The sequence below is a fragment of the Schistocerca nitens genome, chromosome 10 (assembly GCF_023898315.1).
Source record: "Schistocerca nitens isolate TAMUIC-IGC-003100 chromosome 10, iqSchNite1.1, whole genome shotgun sequence".
In the NCBI taxonomy this organism is placed as follows: domain Eukaryota; kingdom Metazoa; phylum Arthropoda; class Insecta; order Orthoptera; family Acrididae; genus Schistocerca; species Schistocerca nitens.
The window spans coordinates 72,288,642-72,313,906 of record NC_064623.1 but is presented as its reverse complement, the minus strand read 5'-3'; the positions used below and the strand labels follow the sequence as shown (position 1 = coordinate 72,313,906).

The window sequence follows — 25,265 nt, the reverse complement described above, 5'->3', positions numbered from 1 at the left end:
TGTCTGAGTTGCCAGAGTAGTGCAGCTTACGACTTGAATATTATTTTGTTTTAATGGCCTACTAATGATGTACAAAATTTGAAGTAAATCCGTGATCCCAACGTCGTGGGTCAGTTATACGTACGCTGGATAAAAGTGGATATCATAATTAGTACTGATATTCTTTATTGATAAAATTAAATTCTAAGGTATCCATCAAATAAATCACGACAATGATAGACAAACACTAACACGAACACCTTGTATCTCCTATTGTAGTTGTTAAACCAAGTTTATTTGTTTTTAATTTTAGGTACAATTCAAGGTTCTCATCAATAAGACGATTTCTCAATTTACTCGTCATATGGTTCTTGATCGAACTCTCATTCCAAATGAATAATGTAAGTGTAGACCAGATGTGGCTTACATTCAAAGAAACAGTATCGGCAGCAATTGAGAGATTTATACCAAATAAATTAATAAACGACGGAGCTGATCCTCCTTGGTACACAAAACGGGTTAGAACACTGTTGAAGAAACAACGAAACAAACATGCCAAATTGAAACAGACGCAAAATCCCCAAGATTGGAGATCTTTTACAGAAGCTCGAAATTTGGCGGGGACTTCAATGCGAGATGCCTATAACAGTTTCCACAACGAAACTTTCTCTCGAAACCTGGCAGAAAATCCAAAGAGATTCTGGTCGTATGTGAAGTATGTTAGCGGCAAGAAACAATCAATGCCTTCTCTGCACGATACCAATGGAGATATTATCGCCGGCCGGAGTGGCCGTGCGGTTCTAGGCGCTACAGTCTGGAACCGCGAGACAGCTACGGTCGCAGGTTCGAATCCTGCCTCGGGCATGGATGTGTGTCATGTCCTTAGGTTAGTTAGGTTTAAGCAGTTCTAAGTCTAGGGGACTGATGACCTCCAAAGTTGAGTCCCATAGTGCTCAGAGCCATTTGAACCATTTTTTGAGATATTATCGAATACAGTGCTGCTAAAGCAGAGTTACTAAACACAGCCTTCCGAAAAGCCTTCACAAAAGAAGACGAAGTAAATATTGCAGAATTCGAATCGAGAATAGCTGCCAACATGAGTGACGTAGAAGTAAATATCCTCAGAGTAGAGAAACAACTTAAATCACTTAATAAAAGCAAGTCTTCTGGTCCATACTGTATACCAATTAGGTTCCTTTGGGAGAATGCTGATGCGTTAGCTCCATACTTATCATATACAACCGTTCGCTCGACGAAAGATCCGTACCCAAAGACTGGAAAGTTACACAGGTCACACCAATATTCAAGAAAGGTAGTAGGAGTAATTCACTAAATTAAGGCCCATATCGTTAACGTCGGTATGCAGCAGGATTTTAGAACATATATTGTGTTCGAACATTATGAATAACCTCGAAGAAAACGGTCGGCCGGCAGGTGTGGCCGTGCGGTTCTAGCCGCTACAGTGTGGAACCGCGGGACCGCTACGGTCGCAAGTTCGAATCCTGCCTCGAGCATGGATGTGTGTGATGTCCTTAGGTTAGTTAGGTTTAAGTAGTTCTAAGTTCTAGGGTACTGATGACCTCAGCAGTTAAGTCCCATAGTGCTCAGAGCCATTTGAACCATTTTTGAGAAAACGGTCTATTGACACTCAGTCAACGTGGGTTTAGAAAACATCGTTCCTGTGAAATACAACTAGCTCTTTATTCACATGAAGTGTTGAGTGCTATTGACAAGGGATTTCAGATCGATTCCGTATTTCTGGATTTCCGGAAGGCTTTTGACACTGTACCACACAAGCGGCTCGTAGTGAAATTGCGTGCTTATGGAATATCATCTCAGTTATATGTCTGGATTTGTGATTTCCTGTCAGAGAGGTCACAGATCGTAGTAGTTGACGGAAAGTTCAAAATGGTTCAAATGGCTCTGACCACTATGGGACTTAACATCTATGGTCATCAGTCCCCTAGAACTTAGAACTACTTAAACCTAACTAACCTAAGGACATCACACAACACCCAGTCATCACGAGGCAGAGAAAATCCCTGACCCTGCCGGGAATCGAAACCGGGTTCCCGGACGCGGGAAGCGAGAACGCTACCGCACGACCACGAGCTGCGGACTGACGGAAAGTCATCGAGTAAAACAGAAGTGATTTCTGATGTTCCTCAAGGTAGTGTTATGGGCCCTTTGCTATTCATTATCTAGATAAACGATTTGGGAGACAATCTGAGCAACCGTCTTCGGTTGTTTGCAGATGACACTGTCTTTTATCGAGTAATAAAGTCATCAGAATATCAAAACATACTGCAAAACGATTTAGAAAAGATATCTGAATGGTGCGAAAAGTGGCAGTTGACCCTAAATTACGGAAAGTGTGTGGTCATCCACATGAGTGCTAGAAGGAACTCGTTAAACTTCGGTTACACGATAAATCAGTCTAATCTAAAAGCCGTACATTCAACTAAATACCTAGGCATTACAATTACGAACAACTTAAATTCGAAGTAACACATCGAAAATGTTGTGGGGAAGGCTAATCAAAGGCTGCGTTTTATTGGCAGGACACTTAGAAAATGTAATCACCAACTTTCTCCTCCGAATGCGAAAATATTCTGTTGACACCGACCTACATAGAGAGGAACGATCATCAAGATAAAATAAGGGAAATCAGAGCACGTACAGAAAGATATAGGTGTTCATTCTCTCCGCGTGCTGTACGAGAGTGGAATAATGGAGAATTGTGAAGGTGGTTCGATGAACCCTCTCCCAGGCACTTTGGAGAGTATCCATGTAGATGTAGATGTAGATTGTTTACACGAACATGTAGATCCAAATAAGGAAAGAAGGCAAAAGCTAATTTTTTTTCCACTGATCATATCGGTCAGTAATACTATTGCAGGTGCTTAAAATCAACAAACGTTCCTTCTCTGGGTCTTCCCAAGTAGACGACCTGTGTTGTGAATGAAGTCCACATATGTTTTTCTCCGGTATTTCTATATCGGCACAAAGGCGATCAGATTTCAAGCCTCTCGCGATTGAAACTTCGTGGCCCCTCAATGCGCAGAACGGCCGCGAGTGCATGGGAAACCGCTGCTGCTGGGGAAGAGAAGCGCTTTGGACAGAGGCAACGGCGGGGAGTGCAGATTTCAACTACAGCTCAAGTCTTTCACGCAAGGATATGCACTTAGAAGTAATACATTGTAGAGCACGGAGGAAAGATACGACTTAACGACACGCACTGACATTTTATCTTTCTGGAATCGTACGTAACCGACCGCATGTGGTACTTTCTACAAGAGCCACACTCAAGGGTCCAAACAGCCGCATGTGGCTCACAAACCGCGGTTTGCCACCACTGCTAAAGACTAATATCAAATTAGACGTCTACAAAGAATATTTACTATCAAAAACAGTCTTGATCACAAATTATTTATTCCGGTGACCGGTCTCGACCACAACTGTGGTCATCTACAGACCAATGAGCAAGAACCTCCTTCTGGTGATTTGATCACAAATTATTATCTTCAGGCCAATGAGCAAGAACTCCTTCTGGTGATTTGATCACAAATTATTTATTCCGGTGACCTGTTTCGACCACAACTGTGGTCATCTTCAGACCAATGAGCAAGAACCTCCTTCTGGTGATTTGATCACAAATTATTTATTCCGGTGACCAGTTTCGACCACAACTGTGGTCATCTTCAGACCAATGAGCAAGATCCTCCTTCTGGCGATTTGATCACAAATTATTTATTCCGGTGACCGGTCTCGACCACAGCTGTTGTCATCTTCAGACCAATGAGCAAATCTCCAGAAAGAGGTTCTTGCTCATTGGTCTGAAGATGACCACAGTTGTGGTCGAAACCGTTCACCAGAATAAATAATTTTTGATCAAGACTGTTTTTGATAGTTAATATTAGTAATAACATTGATCACTGTTGCTCCCACAATGTATTCAAAAGTAATTAAATCTACAAAGAAGACTAGCATGCGTGGTGACAGGCGTGTCTGACTGAGCATCACACCAATGCTGGGAAATCTGGATTGGTCGACAGTTGAATGTAGACACAAACACATATAAAGTTCCAAGAACCAGTATTAATTGAGGAATCTAGGGTTTTGCAAGGTTATTATACATGACTGAAGTGATTTCATAAATTCACTGTAGCTACATAAATTGATATACTGTCACAAAACTCATCACTCATACAGAAAAACTCAGAGATTTGTACTATTGCAGCCGCAAATCAGATTTCTGCCGCTAGAGGGGATCAGTGAACATAATTGCGAAAAGCGGCTAGAAAGTGTATGTTGTGTTTGAAATGAATTCATATCAGTCTGCCGTAACAGTGCAACGACACTTGAAAACGAAGTTCAACAAAGATCCACCAATTGCCAACTCCTTTCCACGATGGTACACGCAGTTTAAGGCCTCGGGAAGTCTCTGCAAGGGGAAATCAATAGGTCAGTTTGTAACGGGTGCAGAAACGGCTGACCGCTTGTCGGCGAGTTTCTTACGTAACCCACAGAAGTCGAAGAATAGAGCAAGCAGAGACCTGAACGTACCGCAACTATTTGGAAGATCTTAAGGAAACGACTGAGGCTCAAGCGCTACCGCTGGCAATTGCTGGAAGTCCTGACTCCAGATGTCAAAATCAGACGCTGTGCATTTCCGGCACAGTTGCAGCAGCTTATGGACGAGGTTTATGGAGGAGAAACTCATTGGGACGTCATCGTTGGCATGGTTGTTAGTTGACCGGAATTCCATCTTCCGTGCAGAATACGATCGTGCGGACATCTGGTTGACAGTTTGTACGATTATATCCTGAATTAGACACAGGACGGGGAAATAGCGGTTTGTTGCTTTAATTTTGGACGCCAGTGTAATTTACAGCAAAAGTTATAGTAATCAGTAGAGCTGCTACTGACAACAGCTCTATAGACAGCTCTAGGCAGCTGTGTAAATACATGCGGCTAAACTATAAGCTTAACGAATAAAAACGAACTGAGGACTCATGAATGTAAAATTAACCGTATTGGCACGTTGGTAAAGTGTACACAACCCGTTTGGTGTCAGTGAAAAATGCACTATATTGTGTAAAGTAACCTACAGTTCCCAAGAAAAGTGTTTCGAAACAAGTTTAATAAATTACAGTTCTCGTTTTATTTTCAATTAATGTTTTGCAAGTATTCGCGGGGATCCTGAAATCAACTGCAACTGCTGCTAAACGTAGCAGTTCATTTTCCATAGCAGAGCTTCGCGATACAGTGACGTTCGTTTAACACTGATTGCAATTGCTTGGCAAATCACTGACGTGTGGGGTGTCGAGGGGAGCAACCAATGTGACGGAAAGTCATCGAGTAGAACAGAAGTAATATTTGGCGTTCCCCAACGAAGTGTTATAGGCCCTCTGCTGTTCCCGATCAACACAAACGATTTAGGACAATCTCAGTAGCACTCTTAGATTTTTGCAGGTGCTGTTGTCAATTATCGTCTTATAAAGTCACAGATGACAAAAAAAATTGCAAAACGATATCTACGAGTATCTGTATGGTGCGAAAAGTGACAATTGACTCTAAATAACGAAAAGTGTGGGGTCATCCACATGAGTACCAAAAGGAATCCGTTAAATTTCGATTACACGGCAAATGACACGAATCTAAAAGCTGTAAATTCAACTAAATACTTCGGAATTACAGTCACAAGTAACTTAAATTGGAGTGATCACATACAGGTTGTTTCACAATTCATGTTAAATACTTCTAGAGGTTGAACAAGGGACTTAGTAGATCAGGTTATACAAAGGAACCACCCCATGTTCGGGAACGTCATCCAGCGACGCTACAGGGCGCCTGTGGCAACTATTTATTCACAACCGATACAAAAGAGTTACATGTTTGACCCCGTTTCCTTCAAAGTAGTCATCAGTGTTGTGTAGAAGCCATTGTCAGCGATGCGAAAGCCGTAGTATACCGTTAGCAGAGCCTGTTCTGTTGATGGTGTGAATAACCTCGTATATACACGAGGGTCACTCCAAAAGAAATGCACACTTTTTCTGTAAAAATACAGTTCTCATTCTGCATGTGTGAAAGTTTTACACTGTGTTGATACATCCTACCCGCTAGTTTTCAAACTTAGTTCAACCTGGCCCCGTCAGTGGCGCCGTCACAGCATGTCTTCAAGATGACTGCTACACTTGATGTTCGTCAGAAGCAATGCGCTGTCATAGAATTCCTGTGCTGTGAAAACGAGACAGTGGGAAACTTCCACAAGAGGTTGAAAAAGGTGTATGGAGATGCTGCTGTCGATCGCAGTACAGTTAGTCAGTGGGCAAGCAGGTTACGTGATGAAAGCGGGCACGGCAATATTGAGGATTGTCCTCGCAGCGGCAAGCCTCCAGACAGTGTGCAGAGAGTAAACGAATTGGTGACTGCTGACAGATGCATCACAGTGAACGAATTGTCACGCTATGTTGGGATAGAGGAAGGAAGTGTCTGCAGAATACTGAAAGTGTTGGCGTTAGAAAAGGTTTGTGCCAGGTGGGTTCCCAGGATGTTGACAATGGCTCACAAAGAAACAAGAAAAACGGTATGCAGCGAACTTTTGGAACAGTACGAGAATGGTGGAGATGAATTTCTTGGAAGAATTGTGACAGGTGAAAACATGGCTCCATCATTTTTCACCAGAGACGAAGAGGCAATCAATGGAGTGGCATCATGCAAATTCACCCAAGGAAAAAAAAAATTCAAAACTACACCTTCTGCTGGAAAAGTTATGGCTACGGTGTTTTTCGATTCTGAAGGACTCTTGCTTGTGGACATCATGCCAAGTAGAACACCATAAATCCTGACGCATATGTGACGACACTGAAGAAACGTCAAGCTCGACTGAGTCGTGTTCGACCACACCGGCAAAGCAGGATGTTTTGCTGTTGCACGACAATGCACGGCCACATGTCAGTCAAAAAACCATGGGAGCGATCACAAAACTCGGATGGACAGCACTGAAACACCTGCCTTACAGTCCTTGACTTGGCTCCATGTGACTATCATCTCTTTGGGAATCTGAAAAACTCTCTTCGTGGAACAATGTTTGAAGATGATGACTCCCTTGTGCACGCTGCCAAACAGTGGCTCCAACAGGTTGGTCCAGAATTTTACCGTGCGGATATACAGGAGCTGGTTCCAAGATGGGGTAAGGCAGTTGAGAGGGATGGAAATTATGTGGAGAAATGAAAATATTGTTCCTAAAGGATGTATCTACACACTGCAAAACTTTCAAACATGTAGCATAAAAGATAGATTTTTAAAAAAATAGTGTGCGTTTCATATATATAAGTTAAAAGCTATAGGCACTTGTTCAATACAGATGTGTTCCACAGCAGCGAAATCGAACAAGTACTCATAGCTCCTCAGGTATGTAATTTAGAGGCCATACTTACTGGACATTTATTCCTTATTCTAAAAGTATTTCAAATAAAACAGTAAAGAAATAACACCAGAAGTATCAAGATAACCTAGTTTGATGTTCGGCTTTTCTCACAACAGTACAGCATAATTTCTTAATTCAAGGGAAAATTCAGTCGCACCAGAAGGTGGTTCCACGCCTCTATTTGCCCATTTTCTTGCAATTAAATATAATTAGTAATTAATACCAAATTTGGTTGCACCGCTATATTCAGTTAATTTCTAGTTTAAAATGTTTATCACATTCTTCCTATTTCAATCATTTAAGGAAATTTCAAAAATTCGGGACAAGAAAGAAGATACTGTGGAAATTTGTTGCCCTCTATCAGTTTTAAAGGCATTGAGGACAAAGAACAAAAACTGAGGGCTGTCTACAGGAAATGATGTCTGGTCACCTTAGTTTAATGACTGAAAGTATAATAGGAGACCTGCATTGTTGGGCAGTTGAATATTGGTGGTGGTTGACCGGCAGGGGATATCGGGGAGACCGACGGTAATAAAAAAAGATGGGGCCTGTTTTTCAGTTAACTCCTAGGCCAGCAAATCACCTGGCAACCGCCCTGGTAGCAACGTAGCGTTTGTATTTGTTTACCTGAGGCTTACTCCCAAGGGCGCCTCACACGAGACGGATCGAAGCGGTCCATCGCATGGGCGACCAGGCGCTTCGTAGATTGCACGTGCGTGGGCAAATCGCAGCGATCGGTAGCATGGAAATGCCAGACAATCTGATGGATCGCAATATAGCTGTCTGGCTGTTTAGCAGCGGTGCGTGGCAGTACGGCTACGACTCGTTTCTCTGTTTATTAAGCGTGCTTGTGCAGTTTTGTTTCGTCTCGCTCTGCCCATGTTGAGCAAGAAATATACGTTAGAATTTACAATTATCGAGGGACCACGAACTACCCTGAGAAGTGAAAGCCGGAGCTGCCATTTAAATTAAGAAGTAATGCAAAATACACCTCCGATTTTGCAACTACCAGCACTCTGAAGCTTGTACCACAGAAGTAGAATCTGATGGGAAGTTCATGGCAATAGTCACGATACAGTAGGCTCCATCTTACGATTTTGAGTTATTTATGAAATAATTATACGCATAATTAAAGGCTTTAACTTCATACATATCTACTGCGACGTTTAGAGGGCGTTTTAGATGTTCAGGGCAAATCTATTATACAGTTTTACTCAAGTTCCTTGACATTTCATATACTTTATAGCAAGAGTTACGGTAATCAGTAGTGATGCTATACATCTCTACAGACACGGCGAGTAAACTGTGTAAATACCTGCAGATACACTATACGACTAATGAATAAAAAGGAACTGAGCACTAATAAATGTAAAAATAACTGTATTGGCGTACTGGTAAGATGTACAAAACCCGTTTGGCGTCAGTTAAAAAATTTGATATGTTGTGTAAAGTAACTTAGAATTTTGAGACTGAAAACATAGTCCAAGTATGCTGTATTCTTTTCATTATCTGTGTGATCGGCCAATTTCAACCTTGGATCATTTTCCGGCATGTATCTTAAGGTTCCTCTATGAGATGACATCTTTCCGTTTATATCGGCTAATTGTTTGTGTGCCACATACGCACATAAATGAGACGTATACCTGTCCACATGTACCAGCGATGTATCACAATATAAAATGAAGCTGGAAGCCCAGGGTGAGCCAGATCGCAGGTCGATCATCAGCGAGCGGCTTGTTATCTTTGGCGCGTCCCCGGGCATGAGCATCTTTGCGTTTTCGGCTGGGGCGCGCGGGACGGCGAGAGGCAGTCGGTTTGGGGCGGCCGCTGAGACTGGCGGAGTTGTGGCTCGGGCGTAAGCACGTGTGTGATGTCTGTTACGCTGGGGCTGTTTGCTAATCGTGAAACTCCTGCGGCGGTTACTGGTTGCCTGGAAGGCATTTTATATAAACTGTGCCAAGCCTCGCAATGAGAGAGGAGTCCGGAGTTGGTGTTGGCCTATAGGTTTGTACAAATTGAGGTGCCTGTGTGAGAAGCACGGCGTGGGCCTGTCGGTTGCTTCCTCCTTCTGGCAGCCACCGCAAGCGGATGTTCGGCCGGAATGTCTACAGTTTGTGGTGAGCATAGTGTGGACAAGTTCTCCTAGGATGTGCTCCCAGCCTGACTCTTAGCCTGTGTTATTTGTGGGTGCCGACCCCTTGTCTGTTACTGCTTCCGGGTGTCCTGTAAGATTTCACAGCAAAACTGTGTTTTTGTGGCATTCTGTGTTTCTGGCTCAGCCTCCGCCTCGAAAGGGGAAAGATATGTGTCTTAACTGAAAGGGGGGGGGGGCGGGGGGTTCTATTGGACATCTTTTGGAATTCCTTATTGCTGTAATGTAAGTGTATAAAAAAAAGGTTGTTCTTTCCGAAAAAGCGCCTGTTTCTTTGGGACACTGCAGTTCAAACAGGAGTGGCATAATGTTAATGAGTATTTGTTATTCGTCAAATGAAGTGTATTTAATGTCTTGCTGTTTTCCGGGGCACGCAGCTGTGTTGTTGAACTTATTTTGAAGTGTTCTGTCGGGTGAATGACTGCTCCCCGCTTCAGTGTGTTCTTTTGAGTAGTATTGTACAGTTTTTTGGATATTTGTCAGTGGGTGTATTGATTCAATTTTGTTTTTCTCTTTCTTTTGAATTACGCTGAATTCTTTACTTAATCTGGTTATTGGCTTAACTCGCGCTTCACTCACTAAATCAGCTGATATTGAAATTGTTTTTTTAATTCTTGTTTAATGTCAGACAGATTCAAATGTAACTTCATTTATGTTATTTGAAATAAATGTGTTGGATTGACCTTAATGAATTATGTGCAATCGAAGTAAGGGACCCAGTCCTTCATTAGTGCTTAACAGTGGCGTGTGGTTCGGGTTGTGAGCCCCGTGCTCGGACCACAAGGTACTAGCTTGAAAATGACCTAAGGTTGAAACTGGCCGATCGCACAGATAATAAAAAGGATATGGCTCACTCGGACCACGTTTTCATTCTCAAAACACGTTGAGGCTGTGGAGCCCTACAAACATAAAATTAATATGACCTACAGTTTCCAAGAAAAGCGTTTCGAAATAAGTGTAATGAATTATAACTCTTGTCCATTTTAAATCTATGTTTTGCAAATATTCGTTGAGATTCGGAAATCAACTGCAACTGCCGCTAAACATAACATTTCATTTTCCATAGCAGAGCTTCTCGAGACACAGTGACGTTCATAATACTGACTGAAATTGCTCAGCAGATCGCTCGTATGTGGGGTTTCGTGGCGAGCGACCGATTGTAAGGGATATCGCATGCGACAGATCGCCGTGATTGTCACTCGTGTGTGGGGCCCTTTATGACGAACAAAACATAGTTTGCAGGCGATATCGCATTCGACAGAACCCTTAAGTAAATGTGGTTCAAAATACGCACCAACGAGTGACGCCGCAGCAGCTGCCGGCATTACGTCGCCGACCAAGCAAGGGTTGGGTTGATTTGGGGGAGGAGACCAAACTGCGAAGTCATCGGTCTCATCGGGTTAGGGAAGGATGGGGAAGGAAGCCGGCCATGCCCTTTCAAAGGAACCATCCCGGCATTTGCCTGAAGCGATTTAGGGAAATCACGGAAAACCTAAATCAGGATGGCCATCCTGCCGAATGCGAGTCCAGTGACCAAGCAAGGGGATTATTGAAGAATGAGATACAACACGTCGGCATTTTACCAATGACATCGGAAGTTACCAGAGATGGTGCATTGAACAGATTTAACAGCAAAGACGAATGTTGATAAACAAAGGAATGCAGGACAAAGAAAATATATGGTAGACATATATCACTACATTCATCTTTCGAACATAATATTAAGTACGAGGTGTGGCTAGAAAAAAACCGGACTAGTACTGGTGAAACAATAAAACGAATGCAATAAGGCTGAAAGTCGCGTGGCCTGTCACGTGACTCTCGCTCCGCCTACTGCTCGAGTTTCATCTGCCTCCTGCACTCAGTCTGCCCGTGGCGTATGTTTTAAGTAGTTGACGTTTTGTCTGTGCGTCGGAAAATGTTGAGTGTACAGAAAGAACAGCGTGTTAACATCAAATTTTGTTTCAAACTAGGAAAATCTGCAAGTGAAACGTTTGTAATGTTACAACAAGTGTACGGCGATGATTGTTTATCGCGAACACAAGTGTTTGAGTGGTTTAAACGATTGAAAGATGGCCGCGAAGACACCAGTGATGACACTCGCACAGGCAGACCATTGTCAGCAAAAACTGATGCAAACATTGAAAAAATCGGTAAACTTGTTCGACAAGATCGCCGTTTAACAATCAGAGCAGTGTCTGAGTTAACAGGAGTTGACAAGGAAAGTGTCGAACAAGTTTAACGATTTTTTCAATGTTTGCATCAGTTTTTGCTGACAATGGTCTGCCAGTGCGAGTGTCATCACTGGTGTTTTCGCGGCCATCTTTAAATCGTTTAAACCACTCAAACACTTGTGTTCGCGATAAAAAATCATCGCCGTACACTTGTTGTAACATTACAAACGTTTCACTTGCAGATTTTCCTAGTTTGAAACAAAATTTGATGTTAACACGCTGTTCTTTCTGTACACTCAACATTTTCCGACGCACAGACAAAACGTCAACTACTTAAAACATACGCCACGGGCAGACTGAGTGCAGGAGGCAGATGAAACTCGAGCAGTAGGCGGAGCGAGAGTCACGTGACAGGCCACGCGACTTTCAGCCTTATTGCATTCGTTTTACTGTTTCACCAGTACTAGTCCGGTTTTTTTCTAGTCACACCTCGTATATCGCTTCTTTCAGTCGTAGTATCCTATTCTTCAGTTGACCTATGTAGCTGAAATGAAGAATGGGATGCTAGTGCAAAAAAGAAGGGAAAAGAAGTAATGTTAGCATAGAATACCTCAGTTGACATATATAGGTTGATCTGTATAGGTCAACTGAAATACGGGATACAAATTTAACCTACGAGGGCTGTCCAGAAAGTAAGTTCCGATCGGTACGAAATGGAAACGACTATGAAAATCCGATAAAGCTTTGCACAGATGTGTTGGGTAGTGTCTCTAGTATAACCCCAGTTAGCATCGCGTCGCTCTTCTCATTTCTGAGCTCGCAGTGAGTGCGTAAAGATGTCTAGAAAATAGTGTCTCCCGCCAAGTACGAGGACCTGGTGAGAAATTTCGCCTGAAGCTATGCAGCTAACATTACATAACTGTCGTGCTGTTTCTTCTGCAAGACAATTCTCAGCCGCATTCTGCAGGGGCAATGAAGATGCTCCTGCATCGTTTCCGGTTGGAAATGTTTGATTACCCACAATACAGCCCGTAATTGTCTCCCTCCGAGTTTCATCTCTGCTCACATGAACCACTGGCTATGAAGACAACATTTTGGTACAGACAACGAGCTGTAGGCCATCGTAGAGAATTGGCGGAAAGCACTGGCGGCTGCCTTCTGTGATGAGGGTACTGGAAAGTTGGTACAGCGCTACGACAAACGTGTAAGTCGGACCGGCGAGCATGGAGATAACTAGCTGGAAGTTGTAGCTAACTGTTGCAAATAAAACAGTTTTGATTTTCAATGTGGTTTCCATTTCACGATCAATAGGAACTTACTTTCTGGACAGCCCTCGTATGTCAAGTTTTTCGCCTTCGCTAGCACTAGTATCCTACTCTTCAGTTGACTTATGTAGGTAGTGAAGTCTTTTCGCCTTCGATAGTACTAGTATCGACTGAAAATACTAGTGCTAGCGAAAGCGAAAAAGCGACAGCTGTAAAATTTTATTCCGTTCTGCGGTTGGAAAAGCCTGCTTCAAGTCTTGGGTCAATTCTGGAGCCCGATTCCAGTCGTCGGCTTTGAACAATGACGTCGTACCTAAGGCAGACGCGTTACACAGAGGCAATCTTGGAAAGCAACTGATCACATTGGTAAACAAACGAATGTAGCGTACGATAAAATTACAATCACAGTTCACTTGTTTGATAACTTAGCCTCAAATTATGTCGAAAAGAGCTGAAGCTAACGAAAATAAACAAGAACAGAAAAAGAGAAGTATATATGCCTGAAATAAATTAGTATCGTGATTTACGCGAGCAGAAAAGCACAGAAAACCTTCAAATCCGTTACAGAATAGCGTATGATGAAGTCATAATACTGCGAAATAGCGTTAATTTTTAAATAATAATTATTAAATCTACCTGGACTAGTACACAAGTAACGAAAATTACAAAATGTAGGGTCAAACAAATACTGGAATCGGTAACTGAAATTAAGTTATATAGTTCAATTTTAGTTACAGATTCCAACCGTAAGATAGATAATCTTCCTTGTTTTTCCAGAAGATGTGTGCGCTGAAGTATGATAGGATTTCTGCATTTATAATTTCTGTCTGAACTTCTACGGAAAAATGACTAATATTGAAGTGGTAACGAGAATTGTCCTATATAGGTTGATTCTAGTTGATTCTAGTTACCGATTCCAATCACTCCACAGTTCATTATTTAGATTGTTTTAACAACACATGTATACACTAAAGTGTTATAGGATTTCTACATTTAGTATAACTCTCTTCTCTTCTATGAAAAAGAGAAAAATTTGGAAGTTGTACCTACAATATTGGTTGCTTTCGCGTGGTAGTTCTGAGACCAATAAGAAATCTAGAAATCCTACAAAATCGTAGTGCACAAATTTACTGCAAAAAGTCCAGAATTTTGACCCATCGAATAGTTGGAATCGGTAGCTAGAATTGACCTCCTATACAAGTCAATTATAGTTAGCGATTGCTACCATTCGATAGTTCATTAATTAGATAGTTTTCAGCAGGTGTGCGCACTAAAATTTAAGCTAATACGATTTCAGAACTTTTAATCGCTCTCTGAACTACTGCAAAAAAGTTACTAATATTGGAATCGGTTTTTAGGATTGACCTATATAGAAGGTCAATTCTAGTTGCCGATTCCAATTTTAATTTACCACAGTAGTTTTAGAGAGCAATTGCAAATGCAGAAACGCTATTATGTTTCAGTGCATACAACTCTCCCAAAAAGAGTATGTATATAAATCATGGAACGCTTGGAATCGATTACTGGCATTTACCTATATAGGTTAATTATATATATAGTTACTTTTTTCTGTTTTTTCGTTAGTTTGTATTGGCTTTTCTTTTAGAATTTAGTGTGTTGATTTCTCCAGATTTCATGTTACTGTTTCGTATTTGTTGTCACTCGTTTCATTTTTCCGTTTTTCTGTTACTTTCTAGTTGCTCCCCACCCAACCTTAACTTTCCTTCGCTTCTCCCGTTGGATTCAGTAATTAACAGTAAAATCGACGATATTTTATGATACTATGACTTGACCATGCACTTTATTGTAGTGCATTTTAAAGATTCTCTGTGCTTTTCTACACGCATAAATTACGAGTATAATTCTTATCAGACATGAATTTTTTTGAAATTCTTGTTCTCAATTATTTTCGTTATCTTCAATTCGTTCGATAAAAATTCATAACTAAGTACATAACTGCGTGAAATGTGATTGTAATTTTATCACATGCTATATTCGTTTGTTTACGAGTCTGACCCGCTGCTTTCATAGATCGCTTGTACGTAGCCTCTTTGCCTTAGGTATGACGTCATTGCTCAGTGCTGACGAACAGAATCGGGTACTAGAATTTACCCCAAGTCTTCCATATTCACTGGAATAGATAAATGCATACCTACATATGAAAATCAAAATGTAAAATTTGTCCAGAATGGAAAAAAAAAATCTTCCAAAAACCTCAAATTCACTAAGAACAAAATAAGTACCGAATGAATTGGAACGAACAAATTATTTAAATTAATAAAAGCGACAAAAATCGTACACAATGTCCGGTAATTTCCAAGAATCATTGCCTATCGAAGTCGCGCAGTCCAAACGATATATATCGAACGTGCGATCGTAAATCGATCATGCGACTCCGGTGGCGGGTTACAGTTGTCATTGTAGCAACGACAAAAGAAGAGCGTTACAAAAATACTGGTAATTGCCAAGGAGACGACTTGCCTCACTCGTCGTCGGTGTTATCGTCATGTGAAAGTCCATTACGGTGATCTGGATGGATAATTTGGAAGAGTCGAACCCTGTATTCTTCCTGATACTCGTTCGTTTTTCGCACTGTCCGCAATGATATTGTAACGGTATTTCAGCATCGAAACTGTTCCTACGAAGTTTTATACACTTCGCACCACCACAGTCTACACAGTCCCTTCTTTCCTCGTCCGGTAGTACTCCATATTTGCGACAAAAAGTCGAACAATTTTCTACGCTGGATAAACATGGAATTACATTTTTCCATGTGAGAGAATCAGTCGAAGGAACGTCAAGAATATCAGACATCCCACTCACAAACGACATACATCGTCTGGGTTTCCCTAGCAACTCAGAAACAATTCGCAGAGGTATGTAATTTTAGGCAACTAAGGAAACGACGGAAAACAGATAAAAAATGGTTCAAATGGCTCTGAGCACTATGCGACTTAACTTCTGAGGTCATCAGTCGCCTAGAACTTAGAACTAATTAAACCTAACTAACCTAAGGACATCACACAGATCCATGCCCGAGGCAGGATTCGAACCTGCGACCGTAGCGGTCGCTCGGCTCCAAACTGTAGCGCCCAGAACCGCACGGCCACTCCGGCCGGCAACAGATAAAAATGAAGATCACAAATAATTGGTCACAACGCTCGCCACCGTAGTCGCATGATCAATTTACGATCGCACGACCGGTATGTATCGTTTGGACCTCGCGACTTCGATAGGCAATCATTCTTGGAAATTGCGCATGTCCTAGCCCTGTCTTTTAAAAACACATTCATTTGTATCTATTTACCATGATGACGCCTCGCCACAGAAGATAATCGGTTTATTAGCCATGGCTCGAAGATAACGACATAAATGTCTACGAGGATACTGGGTCTAGTGAAGCAGGGGGTACAACCACACAACCCGTCGGCTTTGACCAATGACGTCAGAATTGGCCAGAGAACATTTATTACACAGATAAAGAGCTGACAAGAATGTTCAGAAACAAAGGAATACCAGAGACGAAAAATATAGTTGACATATGTAAAGCCCAGTAGTCTTTTCACGTTAAGGATATCGCGTGTTTGTATGGTATTATTTCTCTGGAAAATGAAAGGGAAAAAATGGATGGAAAATATTGGTAGCATAGAATACATCATGTCACATATATATGAGTTGTATCTCGAACCTCATTTGAACTGTATTGCTTAAGTGCAGTACGGGAAACAAGTTTGGCGTACGTCGATTTCTTTGTTTTCACTAGCATTAGTGTCCTGTTGTTCAGCTGAACTATGTATCCCCTGCTTCACTAAACCCTAAATGAAGCACGGGATACAAATTTTACATGTGTTGTTTATTTCGCCTCCGCTATCACTAAGTTTTTACGTAGATATTAGTACTACCGATGGCAGAACGAGCTACGTACATAATATTTGTATCCCACACTTCCGTTGACCTCTATATATGTACACTGCTAACGAAAACGTGGAAGTGGACGTGCGTTCCATTTGCAACCAGTTAAACTACGCGAAGAGGCAATAAGACGACACACACACAATTTGTATCCCTATGGGATACAGTTTTTTTTCGCCTTCGATGCTAATAGTATCCCATTCCTTACTTGAGCTATATAGCTATACACAACATTTGTATCCTGCTCTCCAGTTGACATATGTTGGTAAATCTCATCAGTGTTACACATGTCGTTCTTTTCGAAAACATAGTGTCAGTGTAAAGGTCAACTGAAGGACGGGATACAAATTTCAGTTGTGTCGGCCGTTTCGCCTTCAATATTGCTGGTACAGATTCGAAAAAATCGTACTGATACTAGTGCTGCGAAACGGAAGAAGAACGACAGCTCCGAAATTTCTATTACGTATTGGAGTACACGAAACATACCTAATGGTGTAATACAACAATGAAATAAGTCAAAATAGGCAAATGCAGTAAAAGAAGAAAATGGAAAAGTGAACTGACCAGACGGGAACTAACTAAAAGAACCGAAGCTCGCCTAGAAAGACATCAACAAAAACCACATACACAACATTACGAAAACACACACACACACACACACACACACACACACACACACACATATTCACCCCCAACCCCACATCCTAATGTGAAATTAGCTAACATATTTCGGACGGTACATTTGCCCAACATGTTTAATGAAACATTTATACAGGCAATACGTTTGGGGAATACTATGTCTCCATGAATATTCGTCTAGGTGACTTTGAAGTGGGTAAATATGGCATTTCCCTCTCCCTACAAGAGATTTCACAGCTGGCCAATAGCTCTCTATGCTATTTCTGCAAGCCCCTGTGGATAATGATCTGAACTCAATATTGTGATTTACTACGAGATGCTGATAACCCCTTTCCCCTAAATCCCTATATGAAGAAAACCCGTCTGAAATTACAATGGAACCCTCTGCAACGTGATCTTCAATTAAGCCGACCAAAACTTCTTTCCTTCGATTGGGTACTACTTTGAAAACTACATTGTCACACTCCTGATCTGGAACTACTGCCCCCCAAACCCATAATCCCACCGGAGGTTCCCCCCTGTTGTACCTGCTTTTGCCAAAATGTGATTCGTCAGTTTCGACCATAACACACGGCCCCCCAACGGCCCCATATATTTCATGTACTCCCCACGCACTTCCCTACAAAAAGAATACCAATCCACAACTGTACGCTTACTCACACGACATTCGTGCACACACAGCCACACAGGACATCTCAGACACAAACAGAAAGTTATTTTGCTAATATCTCTAAAGGCGAGCTTAGATTTTTCGAACCACGTTCCTCTTCTAATGGATCACCACAACCTATCTCTGCTGCAGTGCCATGCGAATAAGTCGTGAGTACGGCGACGAGATACACTTGTGAGGCGCGTATGTTCGCCTACTCACGACATCGAACATACTCAGCAAGGAGACCATACATTTTCAAAAAAACAAATCGTGGCCGACATGTCTTCGCCCATAGCCTCTCGTAAATCATCAAGGTTAATCGTAACATATCAATCCATACCCTCGAACGAAAATGAGATACTAAAAATTGTTCTAAAATAAGAAACTAAGGGTCTAGGGGACTAGTGCAGCAGGGGATGCAACCCGTCGGCTTTGAACAATGACGTCACAAGTCGCCAGATAGTATGTATTACAGAGATGAAAGAGGTGAGGAGAATGTTGAGAAACAAAGGAATGCGAGAGAGATAAACATTGATCTTGCCAAAAGCATAAGTGTTTTTTTGACTTAAAAAAAATCTCACGAGATAGAATAAACTGATCCTACTTTATTAAGCAATATCTTGTCAAAAGCCGAGAAGCGATTGTTCTTAATGTTCTAGCTCCCTTCAGTACGTAATAAGTGTTTTTTGACTTTTTTTAAAAAAAAATTTCACGAGATAGAATAAACTGATCCTACTTTATTAAGCAGCTCCCTTCAGTACCTAATAACTGTTTTTTGCCTTTAAAAAAAATCTCACGAGATAGAATAAACTGATCCTACTTTATTAAGCAATATCTTGTCAAAAGCCGAGAAGCGATTCTTCTTAGTGTTCTAACTCCCTTCAGTACGTAATAAGAGTTTTTTGGCTTTAAAAAAAAATCTCACGAGATAGAATAAACTGATCCTACTTTATTAAGCAATAGTGTTTTTTGGCTTTTTTAAAAAAAATCTCACGAGATAGAATAAACTGATCCTACTTTATTAAGCAATATCTTGTCAGAAGCCGAGAAGCGATTCTTCGTAGTGTTGTAGCTGCCTTCAGTAGCTGATAAGTGTTTTTTGGCTTTAAAAAAAATCTCACGAGATAGAATAAACTGATCTTACTTTATTAAGCAATCAGTAAAAAAACGAAATGGAAAGATAACAGCAAAAGCTGTTATGTTTTAGTTTAGTTTTTTTTATTGATTGCTGAATAAAGTAGGATCAGTTTATTCTATCTCGTGAGATTTTTTTTTAAAAAAAAGCCAAAAAACACAATCCACATTACCTCAATATCATTACGAAAAATATTAAGTACCGGACGAATAAAAAACAAACAATTAAGTTAATTAAATCACACATTTAATGATGCACCGAATATCAAGCGATCGCTTTTAGATTAACATTCAATTATTTTAATCATAGTGCTTATTAGAACACAGAACTGCTTTATTATCTATGCCTCGAAGTGAAGACATTACGATCTATGACTAAGGGATGACGTCATTGTTCAAAGCCGACGGGTTGTATCCCCTGCTGCACTAGACCCGGGTCTAGTGCAGCAGGGGATACAACCTGTCGGCTTTGAACAATGACGTCATTCCTTAGTCATAGATAGTAATGTCTTCAATTCGACGCATAGATAATAAAGCAGTTCTGTGTTCTAATAAGCACTATCATTAAAATAATTGAATGTGAATCTAAAAGCGAGCGCTTGATATTAGATACAGATGCTTCAGTAGCTGATAAGTGTTTTTTGGCTTTAAAAAAAAAATCTCACGAGATAGAATAAACTGATCCTAAGATACAGATGCTTCAGTAGCTGATAATTGTTTTTTGGCTTTAAAAAAAATCGCACGAGATAGAATAAACTGATACTACTTTATGTTAGTAATAGCGGAGACGAAATAAACAGCACATCTACAATTTGTATCCCGTGTTCCACTTAGGGTTTACTGAAGCGGAGGATACATCGTTCAGGTGAAGAACAGGACAGTAATGCGGAAATACAGAAGCGTCCGATCTTACCCGTCGGCTTTGACCCATGACGTCACAAATACCGCGGAAACGACCATAAACAACAATTCCAATATGGCGGATATAAAAACATCGAATACGTATTGTAAACACTGAAATACACAAGTTTCACAAAACGGCTAATGACTGTAACGGGACAAGCGTGGGAAATTGGGGGTTTTTGGGTGGGGAGAAACTAAATATGTCGTTATGCGGTGGGGGGAGTCTGCAGTGCCCCCCCATCCCCCCACAGGCTTCATTAGTGTCAAATCAATATTTTCGAATCAAAGGCGGCCGCTGCCGCGGCCGCATTCCAAAAAAAAAAACTCCCAACCTAACCTCAAGTGGGCTACGCTACAGATCAATATGTTCATCAAATTGCTTCATATTACGTATACATGTTCTTTAAACAAGAGTACATCAAACCATGTATTAGGTTTTCCGCGCCGTAATGACGTCACACACCACAACACGATTACGTCACGGGTCAAAGCCGACGAGTAAGATCGGACCTTTCTGTTGACCCCAGTAATGCTAGTGAAAACGAAGAAATCGCCTTACGACAAACTCGTATTCCGGACTGTACTTAAGCAACACACTTCGAATGAGCTTTTAATTTGTATCGGGTTTCATTTGCGGTTTAGTGAAGCAGGGGATACATAGTTCAAGTGAACAACAGGACAGCAATGCTAGTTGAAACTAAGAAATCGACTACGCTGAACTTGTATCCCGTAATGCACTTAAGCAATACAGTTCGAAAGACTTTCAAGATACAACTGACATACACGTAACGTGATGTATTCTTTGCTAGTAATTTCATTCATTTCTTTCCATTGTCACCTGAGTCGCATGATCGATTTACGATCGCACATCCAATATGTATCGTTTGGACCTCGCGACTTCGATAGGCAATCATTCTTTGAAATTACCCAATGTCCTAGCCCTGTCTTTTAAATACATTTGTATCAATTTACGACGATGACGCCTCGCCACAGAAGATAACCGAATTATTAGCTACGGCTCGAAGATAACGACATAAATGTCTACGAGTAAACTATGACGTCATAGGTCAAAGCCGACGGGTTGTATGCCAGTTTTCAGTTGACCCGAAAGCAAATAGCGGCAGGTACCGTTTACGGCGTGCTCGGTGCAGTAGGCGCTGGTGAGGATGTACCACTCGGAGACGAGCACGCCCGAGCAGGGCCGCACGCCGAACACGACGAAGACGTTGAAGGCGGCCGGGCTGACGGTGCCCGGCGGCTCGAGCTCTATCTTGGGCGCCGTGTCGGCCCGGAGGCGCGCGAAGCGCGAGTGTGTCGACGCGCACAGCGCGCTGCTGGCCTTCCGCAGCAGCTCCATGTCGCTCTCAGCGCGCGCCAGCGCGCACGCGAGCAACAGCAGCAGCAGTCCGCCAGGGCGCGCCATCGCTCACTGACAACAGAATGTCGCCCATTGTCGCCGCCACACGCAACTCTCTGGCTCGCGTGCAACATCTTTGATGCGCGCCAGAGATCACTAGCCAACCAGAGCACAGAGTCACCATCATGGAGGTAAAAATAAGAGGAGTTGTCATGACGTCACAAACTTGAAGCCGACCCAAGTGAAGATCCGCCACGTTAGCTACCCCAAAACACTCGCTTCTGGTGGGTTGATTCCGTGAAGTCGTGAAGTGTTCTGATAAAAAATGCCGGTTTACGTCGCTTACGGGGATAATAATCGTTCTGATTGTGGTCTTAAGTTTAAACAAATCACATTTCATTCGTAAGTTTAAGAGCTATTTTCTTATATACACTTGAAATTCCGATGCACTGTGAAGTTTTACAGTATGGTTTTATTTCTGTGATTTGACTTTAGATTTCCTATCAGTCCAACGCGAAGAGCTCTCTGGAGGTGAGCAGTACACTTGGTTTTCATTGTTTGGTTATTCCCAAGTAACTGAAAAGTCCTGGCAAGAAATATCCTGGAAATGGGGACTAATGTTTTAAAATGCAATGACTTAATATAAAAGTAATGTAACTACATGTAGGTAATTAAATCTTCAGTAAAATGTGTGGAACACCTGTTACAGTGGTTAAATTGAAGTACTTAAAGGGTTACATATTTGCTAAAGCAAAGTCCCCTATCTAAGTCCAGCCTATTTAGATCATTACATTTATCATTGTGCTGTCGTGTTACCCTGTAAATTGCTGTTATTTGCTACACTGAATGTCACTTGGTAGCTACAATTTAAAAACAAAGCAGATGTGTAAACTACAATTGGCCTGACAATCTTAAATTCAGTTTTTTTCCTTCGTAATTTAACAAATCTTTCATTTTGATGAAATGACTACTGGCTTGTTTATATCATCCCTGCATACATGTTTGGGACACCAAAGGAAATAAGGTAAGTTTTTTGCGAACTTGAACATTTAAAATTTGCATTTGACTTGAAAATGCAACGAATACAAAACGGCGCCTCTGAACTATCAATCATTGCTTTTGGAGTTCTGGCTTTATCAATTATCGACACAAACACAATGAAAGTGAATAGAAATGGATTACGAAAGCACGCTTTTCATAGCACATACTTCTCGGATATTCGAAGTGTGTAATCAAAAAGGAATTACAGTACTGAGGCCAGAAGCGTCATAATTTCGTGTCGTATTACTGTATCGAATACACATTTAAGACCAGAAAAAACATTTGAAGTTGCGTTCCTTATGCTGTGTTGTTCACTAAAACACTGTAACATTAACTATATAAAACAAATATCGCGTGCACACGACAGAAATGACGAACAAGAAGCAATTATAGACACTCGTCTGCTAATGTTTTGGGAGATCCAAGATGGCGGCAGGCCACACCTACTGGCTTCAAAATAAGGTACAGCGTCTAAGACTGTAGCGCCATCTCCCCTTATTCTACCTCCATGGTCACCACAGTCTAACATAACAGTCGCGACACTAGCGCTCCAAGCGGCGAGTAAGATGAACGTCAGACGTGTCGTAAGCATAATGTTTGTTTTGCATCCATTTCCTACGTAATTTAAGAAATATTTCAGTTATTTTCTTTCCTCTAAGGGTTCGTGTAGTATCAGAAGGCATATATGTTTCTAAAAATGATTCTAAACTAAGCGGAAGTATGGACAAAAACCGTGAATCGAGTGGCAAGCTACAACACATTCGTGAAGAAACACTCGTGACATTGGCTAGAACTGCAGTTTACCAGGTTGATATCAAAAGACTATAAACACACAGATTCACACGTAAGAAGCACAGACATGTAGCTCTACATGCAGCCAGCCGGAGTGGCCGAGCGGTTCTAGGCGCTTCAGTATGGAACCACGCGACCGCTACGGTCAAAGGTTCGAATCCTGCCTCGGGCATGGACGTGTGTAATGTCGTTAGGTTAGTTAGGTTTAAGTAGTTCTAAGTTCTAGGGGACTGATGACCTCATATGTTAAGTCCCATAGTGCTCAGAGCCATTTGAACCAATTTTTCTACATGCAAAAGCGATCGACAGCTCATTTATCGTTCTGTAGGCCTACTGTGTTTGTCATTGTTGTCACCTGTTGCCACAATTACGACCTTCATCTTTATATTATTCTAAGTGGGACAAGCAACTGCCAAATAGTGGGAGAAATATGTTGAAAACATTATAATGAGCTGGTAACATTACATTTCACGCAAAACCAAATAATTGAATAAGTTTCAAACAATCTGTCAGTGAACAAGGTGCTAACAAAATAATGTCATCAAACGAGGGAAGCAAGGGAAATTAAGTGACTAACAACAGAAGTGAATGAAATACGAGGGTAATCCCAAAAGTAAGGTCTCCTATATTTTTTATAAGTACAGAACTCTGTTTGTGTGGCAGTTGGTCACACTGTTATGAAGAGTACTTCACGCGCTGAGTGTAAACATGCGCACGCCGCGCTGAGGCGCTCAGTCTTGGCTTGGCAGCCGTTGAGAAGGGAGCTCCCGTTGGATGTTACCGCCAAGTGCGAATCGCGCGCAATTATTAGATTTTTGAACGCAAAGGGCACTGCACCGATTAAAATCCATCGCGAATTGACGGAAGTGTATGGTGAGTCGTGCATGGATGTCAAAAATGTTCGTAAGTGGTGTAGAACTGGTCGAACCGAAATTCACGACGAACAAAGGAGAGGAGACCGTCAGTTTATGAGACAGTTGTGAAGGTTGAGCAAAGCATGCGTGAAGATGGGCCGATCACCCTGGATGATCTCTGCACGTTGGTTCCTGAGGTTTCTCGAAGCACCGCTCACAGATTTTAACGGAAACATTGAACTACCGGAATGTGTGTGCAAGATGGGTGCCACACATGCTGACTGAGGACCACATGCGACAACTAGTTGACGCTTCCCGCGCATTTCTTCACCGCCTTGCAGCCGAACAGGACAACTTTCTGGGCTCAGTTGTCCCGGGTGACGAAACCTGGGCATACCATTTTACACCTGAGACCAAGCAACAATCACGCCAGTGGCGGCATCCTTCTTCGCCAAAGCCGCGGAAATTCCAACAAACACAGTCTGCCGGTAAAGTCATGACAAGCCTTTTTTGGTATCGGAAAAGGGTATTGTTGGCCGCTTTTTGCCGACTGGGACCACAATTAACGCTGACAGGTACTGTGAGACTGAAAAAACACAAATGGGCAACTCAGAATAGGAGAAGAGGAATTTCGAGCAAGGGCGTACACATTCTCCATGACAACGCTCGCCCACACATCGCTCGGCAAACCGTTGCTCTCCTGCAACAGTTTCAGTGGAATATAATCACCCACCCACCCTATAGTCCTGACTTGGCGCCCAGTGAATATCACCTGTTCCCTAAGCTAAAAGAACATTTGGCCGGAAAGCGATTCAGCTTCGACGACGAGGTGAAAGAAGAGGTTCATAACTTTCTGAACAGTATGGCGCCGAGCTGGTATGACATGGGCATACAAAAACTGCCACAGCGTCTACAAAAATGCATCGACAGAAATGGTGATTATGTTGCAAAATAGCTAAATGTTCAAGCTGTAAACTGA

At 41.8% G+C, this 25,265-nt stretch overlaps 1 protein-coding gene across 1 annotated transcript in view; it reads right to left on the bottom strand.

Moving 5' to 3' along the window:
* LOC126209880 (trypsin-3-like) overlaps nt 1-21,599 on the bottom strand; it is a 70,844-nt gene extending 49,245 nt beyond the window's left edge. Inside the window, exon 1 of the mRNA XM_049939005.1 lies at nt 21,371-21,599. Within this exon, the coding sequence (XP_049794962.1) occupies nt 21,371-21,599 (229 nt within the window). The remainder of the gene's footprint in view (nt 1-21,370) is intronic.
* Nucleotides 21,600-25,265: the final 3,666 nt, after the last annotated feature.